We start from the raw sequence: 11,236 nt of genomic DNA, 5'->3' as shown, positions 1-11,236 counted from the left end.
AGCATGGTGACCAGTGGACATGTCCCTGTGACTAGGTTCACTGTGAGACGGGCAGAGAGCAAAGCCGAAGTTGTGGTATACAGAAGAATGGGGATCAAGGCATGACCACAGGGGCCTGTGAAGGAATGTCAAGGAGGACAGAGAAACACCCAAGCCCCAGGGACACAGAGGCAAGGGAGCCAACCTTACTAGCTGAGAAGCACACACCAGAGGGAGGGGAACAGTCAAGCAGACCACTCAGGAAGCCAAGGGCCCAGGCAACTGCAGTGGAGAAAAGGGGTCCATGGTGAGAGTCAGGAGAGGCCAGACCTGCTAGGCAGAGAGCAGGGGAGAGAAAGAGGAAGAGGAGCAGGAGCGGCAGGGCCAGAAGGCGAGGGCCACATGGCCAGAGAAGGGAACAAGGTGGGCGAGCGTAGCCGACACACCACACACGGCATGAGTGTGCGGGCAGCTGGACAGTGAGCCAACAGCCCTCAGACAGTAAGGTGCGTAACTGAGAAGACGACGGGAGCAGGAACCAGGAAAGACACAGAGCCAATGACTTGCTTCTTACAAGTGTTTTTTATGGAAAGACAAGGACACTGGGGACTCACAGTGAGGTACAAAGAAGCCACTGGTTTGGCTGGGCCTGTTAGTTCAGTTCATATGAGCAGGGGACTGACCAAGTCGACACTGAGGGCCCAGGGAGAGGTGGGCAGACACTGCTGGGTTAGGGTTAGCTTAGTGGAAACTGCCCACGAACCCTCAAAAAGTGACCTATAGGTCCTAAAAAAAGTCATTATCCAGAAACCTCCTGCCTACACCCGTAAAAGCCCCGCTTCACACCTTGCCTGACTTAAGCATCAGATGGACCTGTTTCTAGAGATCTAGCCTCCTGGAAACAGATCTCTGGTGCTGGGTAGATCCTGAATCCCATGAAAACATTAGCTTCTGCTCCATGGCTGGGAAATTGCCAGGATCTGGACCCCAAGTCTTCAGCCAAGGCTGCAGATCCTTCCTCCATCCACAACCCCCTGCCCGTCCCTGAGGGTCTGGTTTCAGTCGTGGGATTGGAAGGCAGGAAGAGGCCGTTCAGCAGGACCTTTGAATCTCACTGGGTCACGGATGACCAGCAGCCCTGGCCAGAGAAACTGCAATCTCAGGGCTGAGGACACTCAGTTGGAGGTGACAGCAATGATTTGAGCTTCACAGCCACACCCCCTTCCTGTGTCAGCTCCAGGCAACTCAAATATCAGACACAGCCTCATCCAGACTAAGACAACGTAGAGGAGCCTTGAGATGTTCAGAACCTTGAGGGCCGAGGAAAGGACTGCTGCTCACAGGTGGTCGTGTCCAGGATTCCCAGATGCTCTGCTTGGACTCAACACTGCTGGGGCTTCTAGAGCCCAGTGTGGCAGAGGGAGCTGGGCCTTGGCTACCCCATAGGGATAGGGCCCTTGCACACATAGAACCAGCTAACATGAGCTCACTGGGTTAGAGGCTCCCAACCACGCAGGAAGAAGATTCCTAAGCCATGATCATCAACTTCAAAGGAGTATTTTGTAAACAAGTTCTCTGGAGCCCAAAACACCAGACAGAGGAAGATCCTGGTTGCCCCAGGCACCCACTGAAGCCAGCTCCCACTGGCTCACGTCCTTGCCCTCGACAGGAGGTAGGAGAGGATGAAGAAGGCCACAATCAGGCCCACCGCCATACCACAAAGCAGCTTCCGGTTGTCTCGCCCAGATCGCGCCATTGTGGAAAACCGCTTCACACTCCCTGTGAGTAGGCCCGTCATACTTGTGAAATCTGAGTCCTGGGGGAGAAATTCGAACATTGTCACAAAGGTATAGGGACTCCACAACAAACATACACAGATGGGGGGCCACAAAGCAGGTGGTGGGGAGCTGAGCTGACCGTGACACTTGCAAACCGCAGACCCTTACCATGCCGTCCAGGTACCGGTTCTGGTCCTCCGCATCCCTATCAATGTCCAGAGCCAGCTGGTCAGGACACAGAGGGGGTAGGGTCAGACCAGGACAAACACATGAACAGCACCTGACCCCCAATAAGATCAACAGAGATCAGGAGATCCAAATGCCACCTGGGCCTCACACAGATGAGTGTGCCGTGGATGGGACAAAGAGAATGGAACTACCTGAAACCCATCCAGGTCTTTACCGCCCTCTGATCCCCCCTCCAGGGTGCCAGGTGGAGGCAAAAGGAGAGGACCACCACTGACCGATTTGAGCCTGGTGACCTTGGAGGCCAAGGTGTCAGCCATCCGCTTGTTCTCTCGGTCTAGAATCTCTTCCACAGCACCAGGGCTCTGAGCTGTGAGGAGAGAGAGAGGCTGAGGGCTTAAATCCGCCCATGAACATCCCCTTTACCCCTGTACCTCAGCCCTTTATGGCCTCCAGACTCTGACTCCAATCCCATCTGGCCCAGTCAGGTGTCTAAGTGAACTGGGCCTTTGTGTGTCTGCTGAGCAGGTCCTACCTTCACCCATGATCCAACACTTCACACATGAAATAAGACTGTATAAACAACAGTGTGTGTGAACACAGGTCCTGTGCATGTATCCAGGCTGGGATGGGTGGGCGGATACCTCCAAAGGGCTCAGTTCAACCAGTACTTTCTGACATTCTCTGACAGAACTTTTACCATCCCTCCGCAGATGTCACTAGCAACGTACACAGAACCTGTTCTCAAAAAAAAACCCCAATGAGCTCTGGTAAAGACTTTCGAAAGACTTGCTAACAGGGCTTGAGGCTGATACCACGTAGGGTCTCGTGTGTCACCCAAAGCCTGGTACCTGCTGAGACCTGGCCTGTGACAGGCGCTGGGTCTGGTGATTCAGAATTACCATCTCATTAGGCTGGTGAGAACTGTTTCCCACAAAATTCGGGGTGCATATTTGCCTCGGGCCAGATGCCTCAAGGAGACTCATCAACAAGGGGCGCAGCCCTAGGAACCATGGATGTTTATAAACCCCAAAATAAGAGGTGCTAGGGTCCTACCAACCGATTGTAACATTAATTCCTTAAAAGTCACAACAGCCCAGCGAAACAAGCATCAGCATCCCACTTGGCAGGTGAAAAGAGAGACTCCCAGAGGGCAAGTGGGGTACTCCGACCCCAGTGAGTACTAGGCATGCTTGGGCCCTCCTATCACGCGCAGCTCCTACTCCGAGGGGGTCTAGCCTCCGGGACCCGTCGACCAGGAGACCCGGCCGAGGTCCCGTGCAGAGCCATCTCGCAGGGACGGAACGGGTGGGGACTGCGGGCATCCCGACCCCGCAGTTTCACGGAGCAGCTGGGCAGGAGCGCCCACAGAGACCCAGCGACTCATCCACAGTGCGGCGGGTTGCACCCTGCCCGCCCTGCCCCAACTACGCCCGCCCGTAGGGTCTTCCCAACGACGCCACCTAGTGGCGCGGAGAAAGGCGAAGGCGGTTCCAAAGGACAGCGGAGTCGGCCCCGTCGAGCCCTGCAGCCATCCGCCTCCGCCCTTCCGCGCTCACCCCGAGCCCAGTCCGCCATCGCGTCCAGCTCCGACCCCGCGGTCTGTCACCGTTCGCCTACAGCCTCCTCGGACGTGGCGCAGTCGCCGGAAGGGGCTCCCGGCCCCACCCCTTCCGCCTCAGGCCCCCACTTCCGGCCGAGACCTAGCCAACAGAGACTCGGCGGTGAGAACTGGAAGGATCTGACGTTTCTTCCGTCATTTGACTGGGGGATGGGGCTGGCGTTTGCTCTCGGGACCCCTGGATGGTTTGTTTTTAGAGGCAACTGTGGTGCGGACAGACACTGCAGCAGCCATTCCCGCCTAAGGCGGTATCGGCGTCCTAACTGGGAAGAGCACACGGGCCTTTCCCAGGTCAAAGAGGCTCCTCGCCGCGACCCCGCCGGGGTTGAGGCCCGGCCCGCCCGGCTGCGGTTCAGCTAAGGAGCGAACTCGGTGGGAAGCCCGGTTCCAGTTACTGCCGGCAGGACAAACTGGAGATCAGTGCCCGGAACGAGAGAGCGGTGCAGAAGTCGCAGGAGTGAAGCCCTCCGAAGAAAACAAGAAAGCAGGAAGAGGGGTGGGAGCGTGAGGGAAGTAGGTACGGTAAGGAGCCAGTGCTTTTTGATCTTCCACGCGGTGCTGACAAGGGGTCTGACACAAAGTAGATGCTCAACAAAGCCTTCTTTCCCGGTGGATGGATTATAAGTTACCCACCCATCGTAATGGAGCAATTGCTGTGTGTCATTTTCTCCTGACAATCCACTGAAATGGGAACTTTTATCATCTCCGCTTTTCGAAAAAGGAAACAGTCCGAGCAGACCAGCAGGTGTGCCTGCTTACACAACAAGAAAGTCACCGCACACAATCAGACTCTGTCTTCATCCCGACCTCTCCTCCCCAGTCTCCCTTTTCTCTCAGCCCCAACAATGATGTTTCTCTCTCCCACCACGGCCATTCCCACCCTTGCACTGGCCACTCCTGCCTTGCATAACCTTCCTTCAGAGCCTTTCCTGGCTCACTCCTTAGGCTCCGGTCTCAGCAAAAATGGCACTTCTTCAGATCTCCTTGCAGCCCATCAAGGCCCTTTTCTTATTCAGTCACAGCACGATAGCTGCCTAACGTCGTCTTGTTTGCCCGTTTTAGTCTTCAAGTCTGGCACATAAGCGCCAAGAAGGCAGGGACCTGTGGGTTCTATTCACCCGCCTCCCGGCTCCTCGCACGCAGTAGGCACTCCAACGTCTGTTTAGAAACCAAGTGGTCCGGAGGTTGTAAAGTCCTTTCCACCTCGACTTTTCCTTGGATATTTCATTCTTTCTGTGCATCAGGAGCGGTGTTGGTGTGCGTGTGATGGAGGGGTGCGGGGCTGAGGCCCTCTCCGGTCAGGAATCCTGGCCCAAGGAGTGAGGCTCACCGCTAGGTTCAGGGCGATTCCGGCCCTTAGGTCGGACGATCACCGACCCAGAGCTTAAGGCCAAAGCTGACTCGGCAGCAAAGCCTTCAAGTTCTATCCAGCTGTTCCAGACCTCGCCCCTTTAAGGCGCCGCACAGCCCATAGAGCTTGGCGCCCGCCGTGTCCCGGCTTCCCCCGCGCTCAGCCCGTGACACAACCTGTGGCGCCGCGCACGCCCCGTCCCGGCCTCCCGCGCGCGCAGCCCAGGCCCCGTCCCTTTAAGGCGCCGCGCACGCCCCGTCCCGGCCTCCCCTGCGCACAGCCCAGGCCCCGCCCCTCGGCGCCGCGCACGCCCCGTCCCGGCCTCCCCCGCGCGCCGAGTCTGGGAGGGGCGGGCAGACGCTGGCCCGGAATCGGGAAGCCAGTGGCTGTCCTGGCATCGGGTCCTGGAGGTGCCATGGAGCCCCGGGCAGTTGCGGATGCCGTGGAGACGGGAGAGGAGGACGTAGTTATGGAGGCTTTGCGCGAGTACAACCGGGAGGTGAGCGGGAGTTGTAGATTTGGGACGTGCAGAGAGGAGGTGGGGCCGGGTGGGGCCCGCGCGCGTGGCCGGCAGGAGGGGCGGCGAGAGTGGTGAGCGTGGCAAGGGGCTGAGGGTGGAAGGGAGAGCGATCGGGAGGAGCACCGACCCTTTGAGGAGTTGCTAGGGTGCTGGTGTGTGGGGCTGGGGCGCCATTTGTTCATAGAGGTGCCTTCGGCCTCAGGCCCCGATCCGCGGATCCCGGGTTCTGCCGCGGTGGGCCTGTGCCTTCTGAGCCTCTGGGTTTCTTTGCAGAACTCCCAGAGTTTCACGTTTGATGATGCGCAACAGGAGGATAGGAAGGTGGGTGCTCACTGAGGTAGAGGGGCATGATTGGGTGGCCCAGATAGAAGGACCTGGTGGAACGGCTCTTCTCCCTGCCCACAGAGGCTGGCGAAGCTGCTTGTCTCAGTCCTGGAGCAGGGCCTGCCACCCTCCCGCCGCGTCATCTGGCTGCAGAGCATCCGCATCCTGTCCAGGGACCGCAGCTGCCTGGACTCCTTCACCAGTCGCCGGAGCCTGCAGGCTCTTGCCTGCTATGCTGGCATCTCCGCCTCCCAGGGGTCGGTCCCTGAGCCGCTGAACATGGATGTTGTACTTGAGTCCCTTAAGTGCCTGTGCAATCTCGTGTTAAGCAGCCCTGTGGCACAGGTGCTGGCAGCAGAGGCGGGGCTAGTGGTGAGGCTTGCAGAGCGCGTAGGACTGTACCGCCAGAGCAGCTTCCCGCACGACGTCCAGTTCTTTGACTTGCGTCTTCTCTTCTTGCTAACTGCACTCCGCACCGACGTGCGCCAGCAGCTGTTTCAGGAGCTGCAGGGAGTGCGCCTGCTGACCAGGGCGCTGGAGCTTACGTTGGGAATGACTGAGGGCGAGAGGCGCCCTGAGCTCCTGCCTCCCCAGGAGACTGAGCGAGCCATGGAGATCCTCAAAGTGCTCTTCAACATCACCTTCGACTCCATCAAGAGGGAGGTGGATGAGGTGAGGGCTGACCTCAACCTGTGGGCGGAGTTTAACAGCTTGGACATTTCCTGCACGTGCTTCTTTGCTGGGTTGGCTCAGACGGTAAAGCGTCTGCCTGCAATGCAGGAGACCTGGGTTTGATCCCTGGATTGGGAAGATCCTCTGGAGAAGGAAATGGCAACCCACTCCAGTACTCTTGCTAGGAAAATTCCATGGATGGAGGAGCCTGGTAGGCTCCAACCCAGGGGTCGCAAAGAGTCGGGCACGACTGAGCAACTTTTCTTTCCTTTCCTTTTTCCTTCAAGTTTCTGGATTAGGCATGCTTAGCCAGTCGAGAGAAGCAGGGAGCACCCATCTTGGAAGGGTTTCACAGAAGTTTTCTGAGTTGGAGAGCATAACTGGCTCTTGCAGCCTGGCTGGAGGGCTGTGTGGTTTGCAGGGGAGGCTATGAGATTCTTCACGGTGAGACTGAGTGTGGGGCTAAAGCATAGAGCAGCTGTGTCCCAAGGGGATCCATTGATATTCTTAACCAAGAGAGTTCTCTTGAGGTCTTGTGGGAGAGGACAAGCACCAGGATGTACAGTAGAGAAGCATTGTTAATGCATATGGTCTTGCAGGGGCGTCCAGAAGGTAGAATCTCAGTTGGCAGCAGTGGGGGCCAGTGGGGCTCTCTCTCACAGGAACTCATGTCTGTTTGGTCAGGAAGACACTGCCCTATACCGGCACTTGGGGACCCTTCTGCGGCACTGTGTGATGGTTGCTGCTGCTGGAGACCGCACAGAGGAGCTCCACGGGTGAGGGGAGTGCCTGTCATGCGGAGTGGTGGGGAGGAATGGGGGTGGTCTGCTCACAGGTCTCTGTGGTGGTTCCCAGTCTTAGAGAGTCTTCCTCCATCTGGGTGGGACCAGACAAAAGTGTGTTTCTGGGGAGCTCCAGCATTTAACGGTCGAAGATCGGAGCTGTGAGTCCAAGGCAGGAAGGTGCCAGGGGGCCTTGGGAAGGGGCAGCGGACACTGGTATTGATAAGGTAGTATGCTTCTTCACTTTCATTCTTGGTGGCCTATGCCTAGGCGGGTTCTCAGTTTTAGCTGTGTTGCCTCAACCTAGATATGTGATAGACTGGGCATCTGCAGGAAATAGTACCCTTACCTCTGGTACCTGGTTCTGCTGCTTGTGTCCCCAGACACTGGTTCATGGCATTTATGGCCCCAGCAGGTAGCAGCAGGGGGTTTAATTTACCAAGTACCCCTTTCATCTGTCCCCAGCCACGCAGTGAACCTCCTGGGGAACTTGCCTCTCAAGTGTCTGGATGTTCTTCTCACCCTGGAGCCACACGAAGGTTCCTTGGAGTTCCTAGGAGTGAATATGGATGTGATTCGTGTCCTCCTCAGCTTCATGGAAAAGCGTCTTCATCAGGTGGGCAGGGGGACTACTGTGGCTCTGGCCCAGGTTTTCCAAGCTACTGTGGTCACTGTGTTTTTGCTGTCCACACTGGTGAGGGGAGATCAACTCCCCAGTGTGATTCAGGCAATGCCTCCAACTTCATGGTCAAGCCAGAACTTCCTCCCTGAGAAGTATGTGGAAACAACTTTTCAGAATCTGGCAAAGTACTCGTTTCTTAGATCTCTTTGTGAATCCTCTTGAGGGGTCCTGAGAAGCCCCCCATCCCTACCCCCTTGAAGCGCCACCACGCTCCCCATCCTTCCTTGTGACCCTAGACTCAGAGTGTCACTGTGCATGAGCAGCCCTCGGAGATGAGCGTCAGCTGTGCCTCGGCTTCCCTCAAGAGGACCCACAGGACCTTAAGAGCCAGCGGCTCCCTGATTCCTGCAGCTGCACCACGGGACACTGACTGGCCGGCACTCTAACCAGCTTCTCTGGGAGTTTGCAGGCATCGTGCAGGCTAGACTGTGACAGAGTTAAGATTCAGCACTTTGTGAGCTGTCTTTTGTGCTGTTGGTGCCTACGACTTTAAACACAGTTTTCTGCCCCCTCTCATTTAAAGGTGGGGAAGGTAGTTAAACGATTTGCCCCAACATACGAATGGCCTTCTGAGTTAGGGTCTGTGCCTGTTCTTTTTGAAGCTCATACAGACACCCACGGCTCGCTCTTGGTCCCTCAGCTGGGGCCACTTCCCGAGTGCCTCCTGCCAGGATCATCTGGGTCAGGTGCCTGGCCCCCTGGCCTTGAGTAAGGGGGGCCCAGTCCGTGACCAAGGCTCCTCTGCAGACACACAGGCTGAAGGAAAGCGTGGCCCCTGTGCTGAGCGTGCTGACGGAGTGTGCCCGCATGCACCGCCCCGCCAGGAAGTTCCTGAAGGCGCAGGTATGGGGCAGACGGGCTATGGCTGGGCCCTGGTTGGAGACCCTGGTCCTTCCAGGCCCAGGCTGAGAGACAGCTGCCCCCTCAGGTGCTGCCCCCGCTGCGGGACGTGAGGACCCGGCCTGAGGTGGGGGAGCTGTTGCGGAACAAACTGGTTCGCCTCATGACGCACCTGGACACCGACGTGAAGAGGGTGGCGGCCGAGTTCCTGTTTGTGCTGTGCTCTGAGAGCGGTGAGTGGTGAGTGGGGGCCTGCCCCGCCTGCCCCGCCCCGGTCACGGTTCCACACTGACTTCTGCCCTGCCCTTCAGTGCCCCGCTTCATCAAGTACACAGGCTATGGAAATGCCGCCGGCCTCCTGGCTGCTAGGGGCCTCATGGCAGGGGGCCGGCCTGAGGGCCAGTACTCGGAAGACGAGGACACAGACACGGACGAGTACAAGGAAGCCAAGGCCAGGTGTGTGCTGAGACTCTTACTCAACCCCCCCATCCCTTTTACCACACCCATTTGAACCTGCAGGGTGGATGGGATAAGGGTGACAGATGGGTAAAACCTTACAGAATCAGGCCTCTGTTCTAAGGGACACGTATTCTGACACTACGGTGTTCCATTGAGAACACAGGCTGAAGGGATCTGACCAATGTGGGGGACCAGGCAGGCCAGGTAGCAGGAGCTGGTTACCTGCTGCTCTTGGAGGGAGTCCTTCTGCAGTTGCCTTGCCTTCCCTGCACCCAAGAGAGTGAATTTCTTGCCATTCCAGGCCCAGGCAGGAAGATGGGAACTTCACCCACCCCACGCAGCCCTCCCGTCCTGGAGTCACTAATGCATTCCCCACACCTCTCTTTCATGAAACAGCATAAACCCAGTGACTGGAAGGGTAGAGGAAAAGCCACCCAACCCCATGGAAGGCATGACAGAGGAGCAGAAGGAGCATGAGGCCATGAAGCTGGTGAACATGTTTGACAAGCTTTCCAGGTACGTGGCATGGCAAGGAGGGCCCAGAGCTGGGACAGAGGAAGACGACCCCATGCCCCATCGTGCAAGCCAAGGAGGTGGGATCAGAGTGGGATTTAGGTTCTGGCAAGACTCCGTTACTAATGTTGGAAATCCTCTGTCTTGGAGAAAGTTCTCTAGCAAAAGGCTAGGGCTGAGGTAAGTATTATGTCCATTTTTCAACTGATGAAAACTGAGGCCCAGAGACAGTAAGAGACTGCTTAACATCTCAAAGTTTAGGTAGCAGTTAGGATTTAGGCCTGATTGAGACAGTTCCCATCCAGGTTTCCCCAGTAAACAGGAGCAGCTTGGTGGAGCAGCAGGTCACAGCGAGGGGTGAGCAGGACCCCTGCTCCACCTGCCAGGCCCCTTTCCCATCCCCTACCATGCCTTCTTCCCACAGGCACAGGGTCATCCAGCCCATGGGGATGAGTCCTCGGGGTCAGCTCACATCCCTGCAGGACGCCATGTGTGAGACCATGGAGGGGCAACTTTCCTCGGACCCTGACTCGGACCCTGACTGAGAATGGCCGCTCTTCTCCCCTTCAGAACCGGTGCTGCTTCCAGAGGTGTCCTTGGGGCCAGGACGTGGGGAAGCTACGCCCCTCCCTCCAGCTTGGAGGTCCCTTTCTCTTTACTTCCAAAGTTCTATTCATGATTTGCCTTTGGTCCATTTTCTTCTCTGTAGGACTGTGAGGCTCTCGTCCTGCTAGAACTCTGGGAGCCCAGTCTTTGTTTCTGTAAATGAAGTGGTTTCTTTTGTGTGTGCCTGAGGGCAGGGCTTGACTGAAGGCAGAACTGTACCTGCGTTTGGGAGGGTGGGGCCGAGCGTGGGAACAGGCAGACAGCATGGGCACAGCCGGCACGCTGGCCCGGAGCTGGTGCTGAGCAGGTGCCGCATTTCACAGGGCGAGAAACCTGCTGGAACTCATATGCTAATGCCAGAAACACACTTCTGATCTGCTGCTTTTGTCCCCACTGAGTGCAGAGCTGGTAGCCTCTTGTATTTTTGGTCCTGGCTCAGTGCCCAAGTTATCAGTGGCTCTGATAATCTCAATCCTTCCTGCTGGCTTAGATCATTAAATATATGAAGGAAAATGTCTCTCCTGAAACCGTTAAGTCTAGGTTTCGGTTGTGCACCACAGAGCTTCATGAAAACATCTTTTTGAAATAGTTCCGGGCAAGAATGTGTGCGCACGCATGCGTGTGTGTGAATATATGTGCAGAATATCAAGTAAAGGCACGTTAAGTAGAAGTAGAATTATGTCTTTCTTAACATCCAGCACTTTTCCTGGATGACCACTCATGTATCAGGCCACCAGGTCTCCTACCAGGTCTCCTGAGCAGTTTTTCAGTGAAATCTGCTCCAGGGGGCTCTAGCCCAGGGATCCAATGGGGAGATAAGGCTCCAAGAAGGAGGGAGCCCTGAGGGGCAGGATGGGCCTGGGGTCAGCCCCAGACAGGGCCTATACCAAAGCAGGAAGATCACAGTAGGTTCTGCCCAAACA

At 56.8% G+C, this 11,236-nt stretch overlaps 2 protein-coding genes across 7 annotated transcripts; one reads left to right on the top strand and one right to left on the bottom strand.

Annotated features, from left to right (window-relative positions):
* Positions 1-542: 542 nt before the first annotated feature.
* Positions 543-5,034, bottom strand: BET1L (Bet1 golgi vesicular membrane trafficking protein like). 6 transcript variants are annotated; one of them, XM_065938140.1, is made up of 4 exons: positions 4,198-4,942; positions 2,222-2,313; positions 1,926-1,982; positions 543-1,795 (listed from the first exon to the last, which is right to left on the bottom strand). In XM_065938140.1, the coding sequence occupies exons 1-4, from the start codon at positions 4,265-4,267 to the stop codon at positions 1,628-1,630; spliced, it is 387 nt and encodes a 128-aa protein (XP_065794212.1). In that variant the 5' UTR covers positions 4,268-4,942; the 3' UTR covers positions 543-1,627. The 6 variants fall into 6 exon arrangements, with proteins under 6 accessions (XP_065794212.1, XP_065794214.1, XP_065794211.1 ...); XM_065938142.1 differs by having other exon boundaries at positions 3,503-4,918; XM_065938139.1 differs by lacking the exon at positions 4,198-4,942 and adding an exon at positions 2,479-3,471.
* A 250-nt stretch (positions 5,035-5,284) lies between these two features.
* Positions 5,285-10,983, top strand: RIC8A (RIC8 guanine nucleotide exchange factor A). Its single transcript, XM_065938132.1, has 10 exons — positions 5,285-5,414; positions 5,709-5,756; positions 5,841-6,431; positions 7,116-7,207; positions 7,679-7,829; positions 8,643-8,738; positions 8,824-8,968; positions 9,047-9,191; positions 9,591-9,710; positions 10,132-10,983. Exons 1-10 carry the CDS (start codon positions 5,331-5,333, stop codon positions 10,250-10,252), a joined length of 1,593 nt encoding a protein of 530 aa, XP_065794204.1. The 5' UTR covers positions 5,285-5,330; the 3' UTR covers positions 10,253-10,983.
* The last annotated feature ends 253 nt before the right edge of the window (positions 10,984-11,236 follow it).

The sequence above is a fragment of the Muntiacus reevesi genome, chromosome 5 (assembly GCF_963930625.1).
Source record: "Muntiacus reevesi chromosome 5, mMunRee1.1, whole genome shotgun sequence".
Lineage (NCBI taxonomy): Eukaryota > Metazoa > Chordata > Mammalia > Artiodactyla > Cervidae > Muntiacus > Muntiacus reevesi.
The sequence above is the reverse complement of the archived record's forward strand: the minus strand, read 5'-3'. Positions and strand labels throughout refer to the sequence as shown.

Coding starts and splice junctions, on each gene's coding strand:
- BET1L (XM_065938139.1), bottom strand. CDS start 2,557: ATGCACAGGACCTGTGTTCACACACACTGTTGTTTATACAGTCTTATT. Junction 1,983..2,221: donor AGGTCACCAGGCTCAAATCG/GTCAGTGGTGGT, acceptor TGTCCTGACCAG/CTGGCTCTGGACATTGATAG. Junction 1,796..1,925: donor ACCGGTACCTGGACGGCATG/GTAAGGGTCTGC, acceptor TTTCTCCCCCAG/GACTCAGATTTCACAAGTAT.
- RIC8A (XM_065938132.1), top strand. CDS start 5,331: ATGGAGCCCCGGGCAGTTGCGGATGCCGTGGAGACGGGAGAGGAGGAC. Junction 7,830..8,642: donor TGGAAAAGCGTCTTCATCAG/GTGGGCAGGGGG, acceptor GCTCCTCTGCAG/ACACACAGGCTGAAGGAAAG. Junction 8,739..8,823: donor GGAAGTTCCTGAAGGCGCAG/GTATGGGGCAGA, acceptor CTGCCCCCTCAG/GTGCTGCCCCCGCTGCGGGA.